This window comes from Electrophorus electricus, chromosome 3 (genome assembly GCF_041902795.1).
Source record: "Electrophorus electricus isolate QZ-2024a chromosome 3, ASM4190279v1, whole genome shotgun sequence".
In the NCBI taxonomy this organism is placed as follows: Eukaryota; Metazoa; Chordata; class Actinopteri; order Gymnotiformes; family Gymnotidae; genus Electrophorus; species Electrophorus electricus.
The window spans coordinates 18,536,991-18,559,331 of record NC_137499.1 but is presented as its reverse complement, the minus strand read 5'-3'; the positions used below and the strand labels follow the sequence as shown (position 1 = coordinate 18,559,331).

The 22,341-nt window shown below is 40.1% G+C and overlaps 1 protein-coding gene across 16 annotated transcripts in view; it reads left to right on the top strand.

The window, feature by feature from the left end:
* abcc4 (ATP binding cassette subfamily C member 4 (PEL blood group)) overlaps nucleotides 1-20,815 on the top strand; it is a 32,665-nt gene extending 11,850 nt beyond the window's left edge. For 2 of the 16 annotated variants that reach the window (XM_027013653.3, XM_081710434.1), the window contains exons 8-30: nucleotides 615-864; nucleotides 4,438-4,545; nucleotides 4,639-4,728; nucleotides 4,872-5,063; nucleotides 5,236-5,330; nucleotides 6,337-6,423; nucleotides 7,012-7,108; nucleotides 7,739-7,939; nucleotides 8,579-8,716; nucleotides 8,810-8,847; nucleotides 9,073-9,188; nucleotides 9,377-9,523; nucleotides 13,373-13,452; nucleotides 14,598-14,748; nucleotides 14,869-14,988; nucleotides 15,098-15,208; nucleotides 15,486-15,586; nucleotides 15,707-15,898; nucleotides 16,032-16,277; nucleotides 16,543-16,715; nucleotides 16,900-17,005; nucleotides 18,025-18,159; nucleotides 19,062-20,815. In XM_027013653.3, the coding sequence (XP_026869454.2) occupies nucleotides 615-864; nucleotides 4,438-4,545; nucleotides 4,639-4,728; nucleotides 4,872-5,063; nucleotides 5,236-5,330; nucleotides 6,337-6,423; nucleotides 7,012-7,108; nucleotides 7,739-7,939; nucleotides 8,579-8,716; nucleotides 8,810-8,847; nucleotides 9,073-9,188; nucleotides 9,377-9,523; nucleotides 13,373-13,452; nucleotides 14,598-14,748; nucleotides 14,869-14,988; nucleotides 15,098-15,208; nucleotides 15,486-15,586; nucleotides 15,707-15,898; nucleotides 16,032-16,277; nucleotides 16,543-16,715; nucleotides 16,900-17,005; nucleotides 18,025-18,159; nucleotides 19,062-19,151 (3,064 nt within the window). In that variant the 3' untranslated portion in view covers nucleotides 19,152-20,815. Of the gene's footprint in view, nucleotides 1-614; nucleotides 865-4,437; nucleotides 4,546-4,638; nucleotides 4,729-4,871; nucleotides 5,064-5,235; nucleotides 5,331-6,336; nucleotides 6,424-7,011; nucleotides 7,109-7,738; nucleotides 7,940-8,578; nucleotides 8,717-8,809; nucleotides 8,848-9,072; nucleotides 9,189-9,376; nucleotides 9,524-13,372; nucleotides 13,453-14,597; nucleotides 14,749-14,868; nucleotides 15,001-15,097; nucleotides 15,209-15,485; nucleotides 15,587-15,706; nucleotides 15,899-16,031; nucleotides 16,278-16,542; nucleotides 16,716-16,899; nucleotides 18,161-19,061 lie in introns of those variants that run through there. The other 14 variants (XR_014122613.1, XM_035525080.2, XM_035525078.2 and 11 more) reach the window with 14 other exon arrangements.
* Nucleotides 20,816-22,341: the final 1,526 nt, after the last annotated feature.

The window sequence follows — 22,341 nt, the reverse complement described above, 5'->3', positions numbered from 1 at the left end:
TCTCCATTCCATATAATACCAGTTTAAGAGCACATTTATTGCAAGTCTGTGGCTTATTACACATTGTAAAATTTAGGCCAGTGGTGGTGATAAAGGGTTATGGTCACTGGTCAGGTGCACTGCGTGTTCTTTCCCACAAAGTCTGCTGACCTTTTACTGCACACACAGATTCCACAAGCGTATTACCTGCTACCAACAGAACACTCGTAATTGCTCTCTTTAGCACTTTGGATTGTCTGCATGTCTTTGATTTGCACTTTCAGGTTTCCTGGATATTTCTTCTCTATATCTCTAAGAGGGTTGTTGTTCAGTATTAGAAAATAGCTTCACATGGTTTCAGAGGCCATTAAAGTCTCATGATTTTGGCCTTAAGGCAGCACTGAGAGCAGAGGAAAAGAAGTCCATACCTTATTAAGCCACATTTATTAACACCAGAACGAGTTTGAGATGAACTGGTATATATTTATGCAGAATTTACTTGTTTGTGTGCCAACATTACCTGGCAAATTTCTTGGCCTGATTCTTGTGTTGGTGGTAACCATGCTTGTGATAACTTTAATGTTGTTCACCGTGCCATTCTCATGCTGGTTTGACATTCTACCACCTTCTTGCAGGAAGGAGATCTCCAAGATCATGAGCAGCTCATACCTGCGAGGCCTGAATATGGCCTCCTTCTTTGTGGCTAGCAAGATCATCGTGTTTGTGACATTCACCGTCTACGTGCTGGCAGGCCACCCTATTTCAGCTAGCCGCGTGTTTGTGGCCGTGTCGCTGTACAGCGCCGTCCGCCTTACTGTCACGCTCTTCTTCCCAGCTGCTATCGAGAAGGTATCTGAGGCCAGTGTCAGCATCTGCAGGATAAAGGTACTGCTCCACGCATGACGTTGTTGTAGATACGAGAATCTCACTTCTTTTTACTGGGTTTATTTTCAGGGTCAGTTATTCCTAAGATATTATACCTCTGCTAGTTTTGCAACCTTTTTTGCAAATAAACTTGGATTTTGCTCTTCTTAGGAAATAAGTTCAATTAACAATTCAAACAAGTCAATTAACTAAACTTGAGGTTAGGTTTACCATTTGCATTGATTACACTGTGTAATATGTATGCAGATGTAAGCAGGTTTGGATAATATTTGTAGAGCGGTTGAGATAATGTGGACTTAACCTATGTGATTAGATAGAACAGTGTAGTGCCATTGAACAACTATAGTGTGTTTTACTCTAGAAACTTCAATTTTAATCTTGAGTCGGCTCCCAACAAGAAGGGACTGTATAGGCTATATTAAGCAACAGTGATGTAATGCTACTTTTAATGTTTATATTACTTTGAGATTATAGTGGAAGTATAATATATGCAACACTGTTTTTCCTAACTGGCCTTGAATGAGACACACACACACACACACACACACACACACACACACACACATATATGAGAGTATTCTCTCTCTTTATCCAGAAAATTTGACTTGACTTGTAAGAACTCATTTCAGTCACTGCTTTTTTGTGTCTGTTGAAGAGTACACATCAATAAGCAGCATTAATTCATTTATATTCATTAATAGACTAAAAAAATAGGTAATCTTCTATTATATAATTTTAAAAGAAAATACCAAAACTTACTGCTGTCAAAACTTTGTTCTGTACTGGCAAAAAAATAACATTAGCAAGCCAACCTGATCACCAGAGGTTGCTAGTTTATCGTCATGTTCATTAAGTTACGTAGTTACATAATGTTTGACACAAATATTTGGGTCATTGTCTACAGTACTGGATGGCAAACTAAACCTTTCTTTCAGCATTACATGCAGCAAGTTATAATTATAAAGCAGTACACCGGGCAACACACACTTTTTTTACTTCCTAAAATAAAATGTGAAGTCCTTTTTAGCATGTTTTATGCTGAATTCGAATCCATCACGAATGAATTCTAAGTATGTAAATTTAACACTAATTCTATACACTGCCTGGCCAAAAAAAAATGTCACACATTCTAATATTTAATTGGACTGCTTTTAGCTTTGATTACGGCATGCATTCACTGTGGCATCGTTTCCACAGGCTTCTGCAATGTCATTTATTTCTCTCCCGAGTTGCATACATTTTTCCCCCCCAAGACCTTGTATTGATGATGGGAGATTTGGACCACTGCGCAAAGTCTTCTCCAACACATCCCAAAGATTCTCAATGGGGTTCAGGTCTGGACTCTGTGGTGGCCAATCCATGTGTGAAAATGATGTCTCATGCTCCTTGAACCGCTCTTTCACAATTTGAGCCCAATGAATCTTGGCATTGTCATCTTGGAATATGCCCATGCCATCAGGGAGGAAAAAAAAAATCCATTGATGCAATAACCTGGTCATTCAGTATATTCAGATAGTCAGCTGACCTCATTCTTTGGGCACATAACGTTTCTGAACCTAGACCTGACCAACTGTAGCAACCCCAGATCATAGCACTGCCCCCACAGGCTTGTATGGTAGGCACTAGGCATGAGGGGTGCATCACTTCAACCGCCTCTCTTCCTACCCTGATGCGCCCATCACTCTGGAACAGGATAAATCTGGACTCATCAGACCACATGACCTTCTTCCGTTGCTCCAGAGTCCAATCTTTGTGCTCCCTAGCAAATTGAAGCCGTTTTTGCCGGTTAGCCTCACTGATAAGTGGTTTCTTAAGGCTATACAGCTGTTTAGTCCCAATCCCTTGAGTTCCCTTCGCATTGTGCATGTGGAAATGCTCTTACTTTCACTATTAAACATATCCCTGAGTTCTACTGTTGTTTTTCTACAATTTGATTTCACCACACATTTAAGTGATCGCCGATCACCATCATTCAAGATTTTTTTTTCCAACCACATTCCTTCCTCAAAGATGATGTTTACCCACTGTTCTTCCACTTTTTAATAAAGCGTTGGACAGTTCTTAACCTGATTTTAGTAGTTTCAGAAATCTCCTTAGATGTTTTCTCTGCTTAATGCATGCCAATAATTTGACCCTTCTGAAACAGATTAAAATGTTTTTCCACGACCACAGGATGTCTTTCAACATGGTTGTTTAACAAATGAGAAGCTACTCACTGCATCAGTTAGGGTTAAATAACTTGTTGCCAGCTGAAACATAATGACCCATGCAGTAATTATCCAATGGGAGGCACTTACCTATTTGCTTAGTTAAATCCAGGTGGTGACCTTTTTTTGACCAGCTAGTGTATATTTATATCTAAGGGATTTAAAAACATCAAATGCTGGCTTAGTATGGTAGCAACATTAAGAAATTTTAAATAAATATATAACGGTAATAATATAAATGATGAGCAAATGTATGTTAGTGCTTCACAGTAAAAAATATTTACCGGACTAATGAGCGGGAGCAGTCCATTCACTGTCCTCCAGTCTCCTCCTCTCTAAGCTATAGACTGCTTCATCTGTAAACATGTTACTGGATCGCTAACTGGATTGTTTTGCACGTGTTATGATCAGTGCACTGTGCATGAGTATGTATCTCTTTTGAAAAAAGTACAGGTAGTGCGAAACCCACTGGGCTAGTGAAGGGGGAAAAAGTCTTCCTTTCAACCATAATGGTTAACGTGACCCATGCTGGAGGTGTACCTAAATAACCTAATGTTCATTCACATCATGCAGATGAAATTTGTTAATCTCCCAAACACTGAGCACTTACACTTTAAACTGATGCTACTTAGTTGCTGTCTTATTTGCTGGTGGATATCATGTTTGCCTCCAAGTGCTAGAGACTTTGGTTCAAGTTCCTATTTGGGTGGAGTTTCCATGTTCTCCCTGTGTCTGCATGGGTTTTCTGCAGGGTCTCTGGTTTTCTCCCACAGTCCAAAAACATGGATGAGTGTGTGTGTGTGTGTGTGTGTGTGTGTGTGTGTGTGTGTGTGTGTGTGTGTACAGTGATGGTTGGTGCTCTAGTCTTAACCTCCTCCCCTTCCCCTGCACCCGGTACAGTCCCCGAGGGGGCTGTGGGTTCCGAAAGAGAGTACACTATGTGCAAATTGCCTTTCGCTTCTCATCGGTTTGTGAGTGATTGTAAAAGCTAATATATATTTGTCTGTAAAACATCCTTGAGTATGAGAAAGGTGCTGTATAAATAATAATTATTACCATTTTCGAAAAGTTCTTAGCCATACAGATATTAATATCAGTCAAGCTGCTAACCAGTGCAGGTGGGAGTCAAAATTCTTGGTGCAGATGTAGATTTATGCATTATCTGCATAGTAACAAAACTGGCGGCCATGCTATCAGATGATATTGCCGTAGCAGTAACCTACAGGTGATAATGAAAAGAGCCAAGAACTGAACCCTGGTGAACACTGTGTGACGGGTGGGAATTATCAGACCTAAACCTGTTGAGAGAAAAAGACTTTTGCCTGTCTGTGAGATATGATCTTATAGTGATCTGTTGGGTTCTCAGAAGTTCCTCTTGCTGGATGAGCTGGTTAAAACCAATGTGATGTTGACTCAAAAGGAGAGAAAGGAAGCATCAGTGGAAATCAAAGATCTTATCTGCTACTGGGACAAGGTAAATGCATGGTGATCTCTCACTGTGTGTAGCATATGTACATGGTTTTTACTAAGTTCAGTAACTAAAGATGCCTGATGCCCTCTACTACAGAGTTTGGATGCTCCTACTCTACAAAATGTATCTTTCACTGTGAAGGCAGGCCAGCTACTTGCTGTCATTGGCCCAGTTGGGGCCGGTAAGGTCAGTGCAAACACTACTTGCTCTCTCCCTAACTTCTGATTGGATGATTCAACTGTATTTCCTTGTCACTGTGACAACTCATAATGCATTGCACTGTCATGCTGTATGTGCTCTCTACGTCCATTCTTTTCCTCTCTTTATAGTCCTCTCTTCTTAGCACCATTCTGGGAGAGCTGCCCCAGGACAATGGTGTGGTGAAGGTCAAGGGGGAGCTGACCTATGCATCCCAACAGCCCTGGGTGTTCCCAGGGACCATCCGCAGCAATATCCTCTTTGGGAAGAAGCTGCAGACACAGAGATATGAGAAGGTTCTGAGGGCCTGTGCTCTAAAAAGGGTATGACTACTACCTGACAGGCTGTTAGCCTGTTACGCTGTCTGTGAAATTTCCTGTCTGACTGAAATTCTTGCTTGAGTAGTACATATAGTATCTGACAGAGCCAACACCTCTGTGTTGCTGCTTGGGATGGGAAGTGTTGTAAACTTTCTACTCTCCCCATGTACTTTAGGACATGGAACTGCTACCTGAGGGAGATCTGACTCTGATTGGGGACAGAGGGGCAACTCTCAGTGGAGGACAGAAAGCTCGAGTTAATCTGGCCAGGTATGAATTGTGGATTAAAGGGTGAATTCCACTAAAATACATATTAATCAGAATGACAATGCCCTTCTATTCCATGAATATAAACATAGATTGTATATGCAAGTAAAAGTAATTTGATTTTGTACATCATAACCATTGAATAATCATAATCATTGAATTTGTATATTTTGGTTATCATAATATTTTACTGAGTGAGCTCAGAATGTGCAGAAGATGCATGTGAGTATAACTGAGTAATGTTACTAGCATGAAACAACTAGTTTATTAGCTTAGCTGCATTCCTTGCAGGACCTGGCTTGCATAAACAGATCAGTTATCAGCACAGAATAACACACTTGCTGAAAAAAGAAACATGTTAAATTTACACTGATGTTCCAATAGTTAGGAATTTCATATTGCAAGAGTACATCAGGAGATCAAAAACTTATCTACATTAATTGTATCTACACATTGCAGAGTAAATATATTTCACAAATGGTATATCGTCAATCTCCTATTAATTTTCTGTTGACAACAGCCTAACAGTGTTATTACATGATGTTATATTGGTGAGATTCAGCAGAAAATTTGATGGAAGGCATGTCAAATGTTTAGTCCAGTTCCATAACCATTTACATTTATGGCATTTAGCAGACGTTCTTGTCCAGAGTGACTTACAAAAGTCTGGACATCATAATGCATTCTGGTATAGTCCTTAAAGTGACTTGCAGTATGAGATGAGAATAACATTTGTAGGTAAGGAGATCCTTGAGAGTCAAAGTGACAAAAACAGACAGATAGCATCATGTAGTTTGCATAATGCTAAAGTTGGAGAATGTTAAAAATGCTCAAAATTGATTGTTGGTTACAGTGAGGACATTTATTGTCACACAAAGTCAGCTCTGCACTGGATCAGCTTCACACCTACATGACGAAGAGCCAAAGAATTTCTTTTAATTGCTGCTTAGTGGTTAATAATGTTCTTTGTGTGTGTGTGTGGGTGGGTGCAAACATGCATTTTTCATAGGGCTGTATATCAAGATGCTGATATTTACCTACTGGATGACCCCCTGAGTGCAGTGGATGCGGAGGTGGGCAGGCATTTATTTGAGCAGTAAGTTTCTCTTTTTATTTCAGTGACTTTCCTTAAAGTATTGTAATATAGATCATTGTAACAGTATCGTTTTGAATACTGTCTTTAATAAATGGTCATAGCACTGTGACAGCACTTTTTACATCTACACTTTAGAATAATGGCTGTCTATTGTTTGCTTTCCACATTTTGGGTATGTACCTAAACAAATCAAAGTAAAAGTTTTAAAATCTTTTGAAAGTTTTTGAATGTCAATTTCAGCTCATATTAATTTGTCCAGTCAAGAACTCCTGTATTTTAGTTTTTCCTCCTTAGTGATATTTTGGATTTGCTGGTTTCTTTCATTTCCTGTGGCCTGCTCTCAGTGTGATGTTCCTTTGACACAACTGCCTTGCTTTTTCTGCCTGTTCTTATGCTCACACAAGGCATTCAATCTGGCATTTCCTCTTTTTGGTGCCCCTTTTAATTAAATGAAAAACCGCATGTATCATCAAGGCAATCCATATTAAGTCACGGGTACCTGTTAGTGTATTAGTGTATGAATCAGTGTGCCTAAATGTGTATAGGGGATTTTGTTGAGTGGCTGTGTTTCACCTGTGTGTACTGCAGCTGTATCTGCGGCATTTTGAAGGAGAAGCCGAGAATCCTGGTTACCCACCAGCTGCAGTACTTGAAAGCGGCTGATCACATCCTGGTTTTGAAAGAGGTGAGTGTTTGCAGGGCTACTGCTCCACATTCCAGGCATGGGAATCCATGCCCCAAGATGACTTTAATCCACTGAACTAATAATACTCTCAGAGGTGAATGGCTGCACACTCCTCTGTATAGTACATGTGTAGTGTGTAGCGGCACACCAATATGGTCATGGTCTAGCCTAGGTTTCAGAGTGTGTAAACATCTATATATAGTTGGCAGTACTCCCACTACAGCTAAGTGGAAAGAAGAAAATATATTGCCTCCTGTCATTCTCTGTATTTCGGTTGTTGTTGTTTTTGTTTTTGTTTTAAATTTTTTATCTCTTGCTGCCAATCCTCTCTTTGCTCACGCACCAAGGTGATCATGGCATAAATTAGATTGCATTTAAACAAACACTTTATGTAGTTTGCTTTACTCCTGCTACTTCTAAGTTTGTTTGTGTGCAAGTAAGTGGATGGAAGAACCCATATTACATTGTTTATCCATTTTTTCTGAATACTTCTGTCTTTTTTTTGTTTTTTTTTTGTTCTTTCTTCTCTCTCTGTCTCTCTGGTGTTGGTGTTGTGCCAAGTTTACAGTAATAACAAGTTAAAGATAATCCTAATTTGTCAAGGAAAAAGTTATTTTAAATCCCCTCCAGGGTCAACTGGTGGCTCAGGGCACGTACTCTGAGCTGCTGCGTTCAGGTGTGGACTTTGCCTTGTTACTGAAGAAGGAAGAGGATGAGGAGCAGGCTGGAGGGGTCGGAGAACCCTCCCGCAGCCGAACTCTTTCTCAGAACTCAGTGCGCTCACGCACCTCATCGGTGCTGTCTGTCAATGAAGAGGCAGACCAGCTGCCAGTATGTTTGTTTGATTCTAATTGGTTCATTCAGAAGCTCATAGCCTGTTATAATAAGTAGAATATATGTGTCAAATGTGCCATCTGGTGGTAACTTCTGTTGTTGTTTTGCTTAGTTTGGATTCATGAGACGGAGAAGAATGAATGAAAATGTTCAGAATGAAAAGGTTTAATACCATAGTACTGCACTGAATAATATTACATTAATCAATTATATAATACTAGTTAATGTAGCCCTATGTTGTCAAAACCTTGGTCTAAGAGAGTAGGAATCTAACATGGTTTGGTGACTTAACTGCTTAATCACACATGATTGAACTCATCAACCAATTCACAGGTTTAGTAGATGTGTCTGAGCAGAGCAATCACCAAACTGCTGGATTCTATCCTCCAGGACTGGACTTTGACAACCCTGTGATATTTGTAAAGTAGGCATAACATTTTCAGAAAATGCAAATTAATTGAATGCAGGAGGCTCGTCGTCTTATTTTATCAGTAATAATTCATTTGATACTATTTTTGTTTTGGTCCTTCCTCTCCCATTGTCCATTATGACTGCTTTTGTAATGTGCATTTCCACATGAAAAGAATATCTTGCACATTTGAGTATCACTTCTTTGTGTTGTCTTGTCATGGCCAGGCAGAACCTCTCCAGACTGTTGCTGAGGAGAGCCGCTCCGAGGGCACCATTGGCATACACATGTATCTGAAATACCTCAGGGCTGGTGCCAACATCCTCATGCTCATAGTCCTTGTACTGCTCAACTTGCTCGCGCAGGTGCAACCAACTGTGTGACCTCCCCAACACCTCACTCATTTTGTCTGTTTGTGCTGGTGGCTTGTTGAGCTAATGTTCTGTTTCGATCCACAGGTGGCATATATTCTTCAAGACTGGTGGCTTGCATACTGGTAAGTGACTTGGTGGAAATGTCAAAGCAGTAGCAGTTTGTTTCACTTACTCTCATTTTTGATATAACAGCATCTGCTGAATGCACAAATATGGATGCATATGTTTTTCCATTAATACTTTCTTTTGCTAAGTCAGTTATTAAGCAAATAGAATTTTTATTTGCTAGAGTCTCAATTGCAATACACTAAGTGTTTTTGCAGCGATTGCATGATCTGAATCAACAGGGCTTCAGAACAGGAAAAGCTGGATGTGATCAACCGTAATTTTACCTTCAGCAACAGTGTTAACACCAGCCATAGTGAACAGCTCTCACTTGACTTTTACCTGGGCATTTACTCAGGTACACACCTACACCCAAACGCTTGTCTCACATAATCGATAAAATGTAATATAATAAATATTGTAGTGTTTTTTCCTTTATATTAACAAAATATTACAACATATGCTTTGTCTTCATATATATATATTGAATGGATTTTATAACCAGGTCACTCATTCTTACACAGAGCTTCTGTTCTTTTGCGTCAGGTTTGACAGTGGCCACTATTATCTTTGGCTTCTTGTGCAGTCTGCTGATGTTTAACACTCTGGTGTGCTCTGCTCAGACGCTCCACAACCGCATGTTCAGTTGCATCCTCAGGACACCTGTCCGCTTCTTCGACATTAATCCGATTGGTGAGTCCCTGACAGACTTCTGGTTTCATGGTGGAACACTTCCTCCTTCCTAAAGATTCTCATATTATGCAGACTATAAGTAGTAGTATTGATTGTCCAGAAGAGGGCAGCATAGGCGTGTGTGTGCGTGCGTGCGTGCGTGCTTTTATCTTCCGTTTTGAACATAAACTGGCCTCATGTCCTGAAAGTTCAGTAGCACTTTGCTTGCATAGCTGATGAAGGGCCTCTGTCTGAAACATACTTATATATGGAAACCTTGAGTGCTACACTGAAATATTTACTATCTCCTACAGATTGTATGCACATGAATAGCAACAACTGGATAATCTGGCAGTCAAATGATGGTGAATTGATATTCGGGGGCCCAATTTGTGCAAAGAAAACATTCCAGATTGCATTACACCACCAGATATTCTGCTCCTGCCATCTACATTTTACAGCACAAGTCAAAAGTCAGACCAGACAGCATTTTTCCAATCTTCAAATGTCCTGTTTCAGGGAATCTGTGCCCGCTTTAGCTTCAGATTCCTTTTCTTGGCTTACAGATGTGGAACCCAATGTGGTCTTCTACTGTTTTAGCCCATCTACCTTATGCGTCAATGTCTGAGATACTTTTCTGCTCATCATGGTTGTAAAGAATGGTTGTTTGTGCCATCATAAACATCAGCTTGAACCAGTCTGGCCATTCTCCTCTGACCTCTCAACAAGGTGTTTCTGCCTGCAGAACAGAAGCACGTTATTCACACCATTCTGTTGAAACTAGAGACTGTAGTGTGTGAAAATCCCAGGGGATCAAATACTCAAACCTATATAACAAAAATGTCAGTCAGTTACTTACAAAAAGGTTTTCCATTATTTTGTGTGTGTGTATCTTTTAAATTATCCTTCATCTGCTGCAGTGTCTGTTAATACTCTAGTCAGTAGAAAGCACACAGACCTTCAAGGCAGACACCTGACTTGGGCAACAGCAGACTGCCTGCAAAGACAACATAATGTGCTGTAAGATTCAGTATTACATTTGATGTAAAAGGTGTATTCCAGCCTCTCTGAAACTTTTATTTTCAGTGTTAAGGGTTTAAAATGGTTTTACAGCATTTATTTATCAATTTATATATTTATTTTAGTTTTTTAAGGTAATTCATATATGTATATATAGTTTAGAGATATAATGTATTTAGGTTATTTTGTACATTTTTAATACTTATTATTTACTTATTTTGACAGCTAGCAGCCTAATTATCTGAAGTTGGGGGTGGTAGTGGTAGCTGAGTGGTTAAGGTACTTGACTTGTAATCAGAAGGTTACCAGTTCTACCACTGCCAAGTCCCCACTGTTGGGCCCCTGAACAAGACCCTTAACCCTCAATTGTTTTACTCAGTCAGATTTGTAAGTTGCTTTGGATAAAATCATTAGCCAAATGCCATTAATCTGCATCAGGGGTATAGGAGGTCTATAGTGACCTTTTATGTATTCTTAAACCGACAGTTGTTGGTTACAGCAGCTGCTCCCTTAGATACAGAATAACCTTTCCAAGTGTGACATTTTCATTCCATTTCAGCTAGGTTACAGGCTTTATTAACATTGATTCAAAAGTACAGTAGGAGAAGCTCATTACTATCATTAATCATAACTTGAATTGTAAATTGTGTAAATATAACTTGCTTATTTATTTTAGGTTTTATTTAGACTGTTATTGCTGCTACTACAGTTTCATAAACAACTATGGCAGTCACACATTTTATCAATTGAAAAAATAAATATTGCATTACTTTCAGGTACATAGTAATCTAGAAGAAACCTAAATCCCCCACACTTAAACAAAAAAAGAAATCTTATCTTTAAATGGCACACGTTCACAAAAAATAAGTATTTTTTTACTACTATCCTGTTATCACCCTGTTTGTCTTTGATTGGCATTCTGCCACTGTAAACAAATGGAGTGTTGCCACAAGAATTGCTTGCCTGAGAGTTAGCTCTTTAATGTGTCACATGTCCTGATTTCCACACCTCCTTGATCGAGGGCCAACACAAAGAAGAAGCCAGAGTGATTCAGCCTTAATAGTGTTTACTTTAGATTCTGTTGTTTGCTTGCTGAAGTCGAGTCCACACAGCGAGTGTCCAGGGCTTTAGAGAACATGGGAACCGCTTCATCTCTGGCGCCTGGCAAACGGCTCGCGTGAGAGCGCCATGGGCAGGTGTGTGAGGAGGCGTTAACCAGAGCAAACACACCGCCGGCATTCACAGGCCCACAGATCCGACAGGCCACTCTCTTTCTGTTCTTATCTGCAGAATGAGTCCATGGGTCGATAAGCAATTTTTAGGAAAATCTGAACACAACACTAGAGAAAGCCTGTATAATGCTTCCATGGTTTAATTAATGTGCCTTGCTCTTTAGAGTTGTCTAGATAACATGTTATTTATGAGTGGCTGCAATGAGTTATGTTTTTTGACCTCAAATACCCACATTAAGAGTAGGTTATAATGCTAAAGGCTGAAACTTGATGCTAATTTAACCCATACTGATAATAGTTCATAATAAAAGTCTCAAAATTGTGGAAAGATATTTAATATTCCACCAATGCAGTTGTTTTAAACAGTTTCTGTAGGTACTGAGATTTGGTTGTAAGCTTACATTTACCACTAGGACCTTAGAACCTTGTCTTGGAATCTCTAGTAAAGAGGAGGATCACTGTGGCCGCTCACTGACCTATAATTCTTCAGTGTTAGAGTCCCCACATCAGAACTTTAGTCTCGTCTGAATTGGTTGATTGTAGCTGCTATTGGCTTAGTCACATGGTACCCAAGCATGGCTGATAATGGAGGAGCGTGCCTGTAGTTTACAGGGAAAAGGCAGCTGATATGGCTGGTTTGGACTGCCTGGTGCTCTGAATGCTAATTGCACAAATTTCGAGTAATCCAGAGTATACAGCCTCGTGATGTTTCAGCCTCTGACGAGCAAATGGCTGTGGTTCTGTGTGTTATTTTCCAGGTGACTTGATCCTTTTTTAGCATCTTATCAGGGTGTTCCTGCTTTTTTTTTTTATGCCTCAAAAGCCTTATTGCTTTATGGTTTTTGGAGATGGTAGGAAACCATTACTCTGGCTTCATTATCAGTGGTGGGTACTCCAACATTAGCCCAAGGCCTGAAAGAAATCTTGTGAAAAATGGTTTATGATTGAGATTAGTTTGGCAAGAGAAGTTGACCACACCATTAACTGAACAGTACTACTGTAGCAGACACTTCACAGTGTGAACTGTATCCTCTCTTTGTTTTTTTATCTCTGTTTGTGAATAGAGAACATTATAACAGCATGCACATATGAGCTATTTTCTCAGAAAGAAAGCCCATGTTGGTCTCAAAGATGCATAATTGCTGACACTTTTTGGATGTGATTGTTGAATGTGTTGAATGGTTGAATTTAAGTGAGCCCTTCAGAAGCCAGATGAATGATAGACAGTACAGTTTATTGTTCTAGTGTCACTAGTCCTTCCACATGGGTGACTTGTGAACTTAAATGTTCAGTGTGCTGCTTCTGTTCACCTAATGAGCAGGAGTCCATTTACATTTTTTGTTTTGAATCCACTGTTTAATGTTGATCAGATTGCTCTATGGGTTAAAGGGCCTTTAGTGCAGGCCATATTATACTGTGTCTGATAAGATAAAATTTTAAATAATTCCTGCAATTAACACTGTTCTAAATAACACCAGACCTGATTTATTAACCTACCTGATTTCTTTCTTTTTTTCTTCTTCCTAATACAGGAATATATGGGTGTGGATATCGGAGAGAGTTTTTGTTGCTGATTTTGAAAGAGGACATTTAACTAACTTTCTCCTGTATTCTCTAGGAAGAATCTTAAACCGTTTCTCCAAGGACATTGGTCATGTAGACTCTTTAATGCCCTGGACATTTGTGGACTTTATTCAAGTAAGCGTGTGTGTGTGTGCATGCGCTTGAAAACTAGTAACTGGCAGCAATACTAAATTACTAATCACTAATGATACAAAATAATATTATGTTCATTCAGTTGAGAATTTTGACCACAGTAGATCAACTTTTCCCCTGGTAACACAACGTGGACTGTGTGTGTCTAAGACAAATGCCACTTCATGTAAACAAAGCGCCATTGTTTGATACTTGACAGACTAAATAAAAAAGCACAATGGCCTCCCAATAAACTGCTTTTCATTTTGTCAGGACAGGGGATCCTTCCTTTTCTCTCTTGGTGGCAGGCACACTGAAAGGAATCTAACATTTTGACTATTGTCACTCAGTCTTTCAGGGGTCCCACTGTCTCCTTCTCACTATTAACTGCTGTGGTGTAAAAGCAAATCATAGAGTCTGTAGACAATAAGAGAAGACATCTATACATCCATATAGATGGAAGGGCTTTGAATTTTTTTAGTCTGTGGTTAGACACACTGACTTCAAATGCCTGGGTCCCCACGTAAACACAGTCTATTCCCCTTCTAAACTCATTGCTCACCCATTTTGTCAAAAGAATAACCCCTGTCATGGCTCATTAGGTCCAACTAGGAAAGATGGGACAGCTGTTTCTGTGCCACACAGAGAGTGCGCATTTAACTTTGTCACCCTTAGCAGCATGGACAGCAATGCTGATGTTCTACCTAGGCCAATGGTTTGGAGTAGCAAATTTGAGGGAAAGACTTTCCTCTTAACTTGCTGTAGGGACCTTGTATAGACCTTGAGTTGTCATGCCATCAGCAAAATGTCTCAATGGTCAACTAGAAAAGCATAACTAGCTAGGGAAGAAAACCTCTTTGTCCATTTCTGGTGCACCACAACATGACTTCAGTTACATTATGCCCATGATTATATGTTAGAGGAAGGGAGAAAGACTTGTGAGGATTTTCACCATCTGAACCCATGGATATGCCTGTATTACATGAGGACTCTCAGAAAATGTCAAGTCATGGCAAAAGATGGTGGGGATGCCTAGGTGCCCTGATGTGACTGTGGGTAAAAGCTGTTCAGCAGCTCATCAGAGTGCTTTTAAAAATTCTGCAGTTTACCACCATGACAAAGAACTTACAGTGTCTGTCTCGCTGTAGGTGTTTTTGCTGATTTTAGGTACCATCGCTGTGGCTGCATCAGTCATGCCCTGGATACTGCTCCCTGTGCTGCCCCTACTTATAGTCTTTCTCTTCCTTCGACGCTACTTCCTGCAGACCTCTCGTGATATCAAACGTCTTGAATCTACTAGTGAGTGTCTTCAAATGGCTATGATAAGGCATTATGCCATCATAGCCAAATATGAAGTTATTTAAATGCAGTCATAACTTGAGTTATCTTACAAAGTGCTGCTGTTTGTGTTCTCTCTAGCCCGGAGCCCTGTATTCTCCCACTTGTCTTCCTCCCTACAAGGTCTGTGGACTATCCGGGCCTTCAAGGCTGAAGAAAGGTTTCAGCAAACCTTTGATGCCCATCAAGATTTGCACTCAGGTTTGCTGACAAGTTCAGTACTATTCTCCATTCTGCATGAGCACACCGCTTCATTCTGCAGTCTTGAGTCAAACCAAAGCAGTCTATTCTCCAAATTGTGCCCATTCAGAAGCTTGGTTCCTGTTCCTGACCACATCACGCTGGTTGGCAGTGCGCCTGGATGGCATGTGTTCCGTGTTTGTCACCATAATGTCCTTTGGATGCCTGCTAATGAGAAACGGTAGCAGAAATGATCATTATCACTTGCTGAGAGCAGACCTAATTTTCAAGTTTTATGGAGCGTTTGAATATTTTATAATATTTTCCCAGATAGCCATATTAAATAATTTAAAGACAGACTGCTATGGTCCTTCTGGATGTGGATTAAAACCAGCATGTTTCAGTGGAGAAAGTCTGGTTTTATGCATGTCTGGAATAGTGTTGGAAATGGAGCTGTCAGTTTTGTTGTGTTTAAATTGAACTTGTATTCACATGCCACTCTGTCTTGTGTCTGTGAGACCTGGAAGCAGGTGCTGTGGGTTTAGCTCTTTCTTACGCCATCGCCCTGATGGGCACGTTCCAGTGGGGGGTCCGACAGAGTGCGGAAGTAGAGAACTTGGTAGGGGCTTCCTTTGACAGCCAAGGAGTGTTCTTTGAGGGCAGTGTTAAAGAGGCAGTATTTGAAGGTGTCAGTCCAATCCCTCCTCTGTATGTTGTTTTGTATGTTGTGCACACATAGATGACATCAGTAGAGAGGGTTGTGGAGTACACAGAGCTGGAGAATGAAGCCCCATGGGAAACGCAGGAGCACCCTCCTCCTGATTGGCCACTCCAAGGCCTGATCACATTTGACCAAGTCAATTTTTCCTACAGTCCTGATGGGCCTGTGGTCCTCAAAAACATGACAGCCATGTTTAGACCCAGAGAGAAGGTAAGTCAAACACACCAATGCCAATTATCATAAGCTTATGCAGGTGTGTGAGCCTTTTGTGGCATTTAGCATCTGTCAGACATTCTGTTGATCCAAATCCTTTATTCATCATCTCATCTGTTGCATCGGTAAGGTCGGTATTGTGGGTAGGACTGGCGCAGGGAAGAGCTCTCTGATCTCAGCACTGTTCCGCCTGGCAGAACCAGAGGGCAAGATCTATGTGGATGGCGTGTTGACCTCTGACATTGGCCTCCATGACCTCCGCCAAAAGATGTCCATCATCCCACAGGATCCTGTCTTATTTACTGGCACCATGAGAAAGAACCTGGACCCCTTTAGTCAGCATTCAGATGAGGATCTGTGGAATGCTTTGGAGGAGGTATACACACACACACACATTCTTGTGCAGAAACAGAAGATACTGTCTCAAGCCATATTTACTAAACTTTATATATAGGAATACAGCAGTCCAAATGCAAACATGTCCAGCAACACTAATATGCATGTACTGTCATATTCAAATTTGGACCTTGAGCTTTGGCTATGTACGTGTAATTAGAGAAATAGTCTGTTCATGTGTGCTCCCAAAGTCCAGCTCAATTTCATGCATTTGTGTGTGGATGTACATGTGTGTATACACACAGGTCCAGCTGAAGTCAGTGGTGGAAGAGTTGCCCAGTAAGCTAGAGACAGTTTTGGCTGAATCTGGTTCTAACTTTAGTGTTGGCCAACGACAGCTCGTATGTTTGGCCAGGGCGATCCTGAGGAAGAACCGCATCCTTATCATCGATGAGGCTACAGCTAACGTGGACCCAAGGTGCGAGGCTAAATTTTTGACATTTAATTTGTTACCCTTAGCACTCATTCTTGCCAGGCTGTAATGTCTCTCCAGCAAATACTGAGTGAACTGTGCAAGTTACCTGGTGGGATACAGAAATAACATGTCTCATTCACCTCAGTCTTAGCTTGGGGCACTGTGGTTGTGTGTGTGCACTTTACAGAACAGATGAGCTCATTCAGAAGACCATTCGGGAGAAGTTCCAGGAGTGTACAGTCCTCACCATCGCCCACAGGCTGAACACGATCTTAGACAGTGACCGCATACTGGTGTGTGACACTGTCTCCAGCCTTGTTAAGAGACTTCAGCAATGCCCTTAAGTTGATGGACACCACACAGACTTATCTGAGGTTTCCCCATAACAGCAGGAATGGTCTCACTGGACCTCTTAGACCAAAGACTCACTGGTGACAATCCAGTAGTATAAAAATGTAATGCCTTCTTGCTGCTCATCTTCCACATGCTTAACATGCAACCTTGATATGTAGACCTTGCTTTAAGTTTACGTTTACAGCATTTAGCAGACACTCTTATGAGTTACTTACAAAAGTGCTATGTCATATACTATTCATATACTACATTTGTCATATACTAAGTTTCTTATATACTAATTTTGTATCCCATCAGTGTGTTTCCCCAGCACTTCAGCATACAGCAAAGAAGTAGCCATGCCTGTCTAAATGAGTTGGATGAAGGAGTGGACAGAGAAAAGAGAAAAATTTAAATTCTTTCTTTTACCATATTGACAATTATGGGTATAGAGGATACAAATCAGTTAATGATTCTTTTTCATTATTATTATTATTATTATTATTATTATTATTATTATTATAAAGTGGTCCTCCAACTGCTGTATATAGCAAGTTATCCTTCTGAAAATTACACATTGAAACTACACAATGGATAAGCACCACAGTCATCTTGTCACTTGCTGGCTTATTCCTTCAATCATTTCTCTTTCCTCTGTGGTCAGTTTAGTGTTGCATGCAGTGTAACTGTATGATTAGCTAAACCACAGCACACCCCTCCACCCCAACAACTCGCATCTCACATAATTACTGTTTACCTCACACACAAACCTATCCTGACTGACGCTATTGCAGTTTACTGGCTTACCAATTGCTGTAATTACTGCTGGTCATGGTCAGAAGTGCGTTGGGGTGGAAGAGAAGTGGTGGGCACAACCTATACCCTGAGATGATGGTAACTCTAGATAAGTAGATGAGTAGCACATTGATGTACTATTTAGGGATTCTTCGTTAAAACTGACAAAGTTCTACACTTCCAGGTTCTTGATGCTGGCCGGATCCATGAGTATGATGAGCCCTATGTCCTGCTGCAGAACCAGGATGGAATATTTTACAAGATGGTGCAACAGACAGGAAAGGCAGAAGCAGCCTCCCTAATACAGCAGGCCAAACAGGTACACAGAACAGCAAGTCTCTCATGCAGTAGTTCATAGTCATTTATTAATGTAGCGACCCATGCTCATGCATTCTTTCACACACATGAACCTATGCTGTGATATATTCACCCACACGTGGGTGTGCGCGTGCGCATTTACACACACCCACATACTGACCATAGCCCTCTGCTTAGTTTCCTGCGCTCTGCAGCATGTATTCTCTCTTCCTGTCCCGTTTTCCTGCTGCGTCGCATGTGCCCATGTCAGAGACTCTCCAAATGTAGTATTTCACAGAGCCCTGGCCATTGTGCCCTTAGTCCGGATCAGTTTTTCCCTCTCCAGCGGTGAGCCGATGGAGGGAGGGACATTGTAGTAGCCTTTTGCCCCCTGCTCTCTCTCCGGATCAGTTTCCCCTGTGCCTCTCTCCCCACTGAACTCATTCAAGGAGCGGGCCCTGTGGAGCTGACCGGTGGGTTTTCAAACACACATCACCCGATACCGTGCTGTTCTGCCTTTGTGTCCCATGAATGTGAGCTCAATTGGGAGTATATCTGATAGGACGGCCAACTATTTGTCGGTCGCTCCTTTGTGTCGTCAGGGACTTTTTCTTTTCCATCCAAAAAAAAAAGAAAAAAGAAATAGAATGCCAGGTGTCTTTTTGTCTGCCGTCTTCTTTCTCAGCCAATCGGTGTTCCTGGATACAATGTAAGGTTTTGATTTCTGCAAAATAATGATATTAAAGAAGGGGGAATTTTGCAGCCATTCGCTTATCTATTGTGTGTGTTCTCATGTTTGGAAGTGCTTTGTTGGCTGACAATGGAAATGAGAGCTATGTTTCATCTCCCTCCAAGTCTTCTAAAAGGGCCTTGTGCATCCCCTCAGCCGTGTACACTCACCTGCACCCTCTCCTCTGCTTGCAGGCTTATATGAACCGCAGCCGACCCAATCTGACCAATGGCTTGCCCCCCAGCAATGTCTCTAACCTGGTTATCTTCGAGACAGCGCTGTGAATGCCTAGAACTGAGCTGCTGAAAGCACATGGCTACCTAGTGCTAGCCCACTAGGAGTGCCTCTATGGAGGACAAGGGGGTTGGTGGCTGTATCTAAAGCACTATCCAAACCACTTGGGCTTAAAGACAGGGTGGGCCTGAGTTTAACATCTCTAGCATGTTCATGCAGGATGCATGCTGGACTTGCTGCAGACAGTAACGGACTCAAATGAAACCAAATGAAAGACTGCTCTGCACCAGTCCAGTACATTTAAATAGTACTGTGTAAACAAGCACTCTGATCGTACTCTTAGGAATGATTTCACTATTCACTGATGTGCCCAAATAATTGTGAGGATATGAATATCAAATATAATTGTTAGTTTCCTGTTTGTTACACATTTGTTCACATGCTGAATAACTAAAATCCAGGGAATTTTCTTTAGAGATATTAATATCCTTTGTCACTTACCTGTAAGTGCTTATTATGCTGGTGCCTTCAAACTCAAGGTTATATAATTTGAAATATTCCTGGATTTTTTTTTGTACTCTTGATAGAAGCATTATTTATTACAATTATTATGGAGTTTTTTAATTATGTTGTACAGTTATAAGATTTGTTTTATTCAAGCCCAGTAAACCATCTAATATTGTGATTTAATTAATACATTCTGTTTAGGCATGCAGTTCATAAGCCAGGCATTTTCACTGCCTCATATCTTTTAATGACTCTTGTGGCCTTAAGATAGATTTAGGATGGCTTTTCCAAGTGGTAGAAAGTGTTTTTACGTTTCCTGTTTTCACCCTGATAGCATTTATTTTTCATCTCAAAGCAGATTCATTACAATGGCTAAGAGAAAATTCTTTACTTCAGTCAGTCCAATGCATTTGTTAATTCTATGTACTTTGACTTGTAATTAGAAGGTTGCCAGTTCAAGCCAAACCACTGCTAAGTTGCCACTGTTGGGCCCCTGAGCAAGACCCTTAACCCTCAGTTGCTCAAATTGTATTCAGTCATAATTGTAAGTCGCTTTGGGAAATAAAAAAGTCAGCTAAATGTCATAAATCTACATTTTTAGTCAGATACTGCATATTAATCAACAAAAATGGGTTTCTAATAACCCTTTTCTGATGCTGTATTTTTTTTCTTTTAATATTTGGATTAGATTTTTGCTGAGATTATATTTTTGTTGAGAACATCCTAGGGCTCTTGTAAAATGTTAAGGGCTGGCTTCTGCATACAGATTATGATTTGGTCAAAAATAACCATTTTTGAAATTGAAGTACATTTTTGCTTTTTAATATAAAATTTAACTTGTACTTCTCTTACAGTGCAGTTATCTAATTGTAGTTTAATTCATGTCTGAAAGGCTGTCATAAGATTTCATATCATGTCTGTTGTTCTGTCAGGTAGGGGTAGTGTTAAGCTTGAAAAAGACAAGATATGTTAAAAAAAAAGTAAAATGTAAGAATGTTGTTGTACCTTCAATGAAATTATTTTTTTCCTGCACTTTTAATCCTCTATATGAATTATTCTTCTCTGGGTTTATTTGAAGATGACTGGATTGTGTCCATTTGTATTGTATCGTTTTTTTTTTTGTTTTTTTTTTGTTTTTTTTTTTCCCCCATTTGGAAGCGAGGCTTCATTGTCGTGCAGTGGTATGATTAAACTCCATCTAACTTGATTTCACTAGGAAAAGCGTTTATGTTCCTGTTGAGTGCAAGCTTATCTCCCAAAATTACTTACAAAATGATTTGTACTGTTTAATTGTTTTTACAATAATGAGAGAATGTAATTCCTGATTTCACTTATAAACACAACAGAGAACCAGTCTCTAGTTACTTGTTGCACTGGTTTGTACTTGTTGGAACAATCAGCATTTTGTGATAATTGCTGTCCTAATAACTGCCTTGTATCAGTTTTCAGTGCCCAAGGTCATACTTGTAATATAGATTGTATCGTGTAATTGTCTGTCTCACATTCTTATTTAGCTGAAAATGGTGATTAAACATTAATCATTAACCTTTAATTATTAAACATACAGGTGATATTTAAAAGGGCAATGTGCAAATTTTTGCACGTGCCTGATGCTTGTAAATTAATGGTTATTATGAAACTTCTTGTGAGCCAGCATTTGAGCCGACATTTTTTGTCTGCTTAGTCTATGTATTCATGCTACATTTAACAAAAATAACCATTTACGTTTGTTGCATTTTGGCAAATTTGTCATTGAACATTGAACTATGTTGCCAAGCATGGTTGAAAGTTAACTTGGAAACAAACTATGGAATTACATTAATTGACCATCATGTAATTCAAATTAAAAAGATATTTGGAGGATTGTTAAACATAAACACAGAAATCTTACATGGAGCCTTATATGTAACTATTAGACGACTTTCAATGAGCAGGAGAAGGAGCCCCCACCCCCCTGCATTGTCCCAGTGCTTCTGGTGTAGATAATGGCTTTAAAGGCTGTGTGTGCCAAAGGGGATAGTGGGGCTTTGTTTACAGTCTGTGCCAAAATTCTGTGCTGTTTTGGGGAATGTATTATAGCTGGGCAAAAAAAGGCCTTAACCTGAAGGCAGAGCGGTGGATTGACTGCGAACAAGCGTGGAAGTGTTCAGCCAAACAGGTGTCGAATCTCAACTTATTGGACTCTCCGTTTGCATGTACGCCATCCTAAGAGCGTAAGCGATACGTTGGCCCTTTCTCCTCTTCGATGGGCAAACAAAAGTAGATGATGTTTGCAGGGGAGGATCCCATTGTGCTAAGTTCAAAGGTTTGCATGTGAAGGAATGCGAGGCTTGGCTCTTTCATTTAGAAAGGGGCTTTTAATGCTCAAGGTTGGAGGCAAATATGAAATGGATAAGCAAATCCATTCTTACTCGAGATATCTGGTATGTTTCCCTGAAGCAGTAATCTTATGCCAAAGAAGGCTACACACTTAAAGTGTGGAGCAAGGATCAGGACAATTTTAATAGTATACATACAGCAAGATTTTACAGTGTAATATGCAACATGTATCAATTATGTCTGCATACAGTAAGATTTCACTATGTAATTCATGGTTGTGTTACTTTAGGCAATGTTACTTATATGCAGGCTAAATTTTTTTAATAGACTGCATTCATTGGTGATTATCTCATGGTGTCTAATTTGAACAGTTGCATGGCTTACTCAAGTTTATAACAAAGTGAATAGACTCTT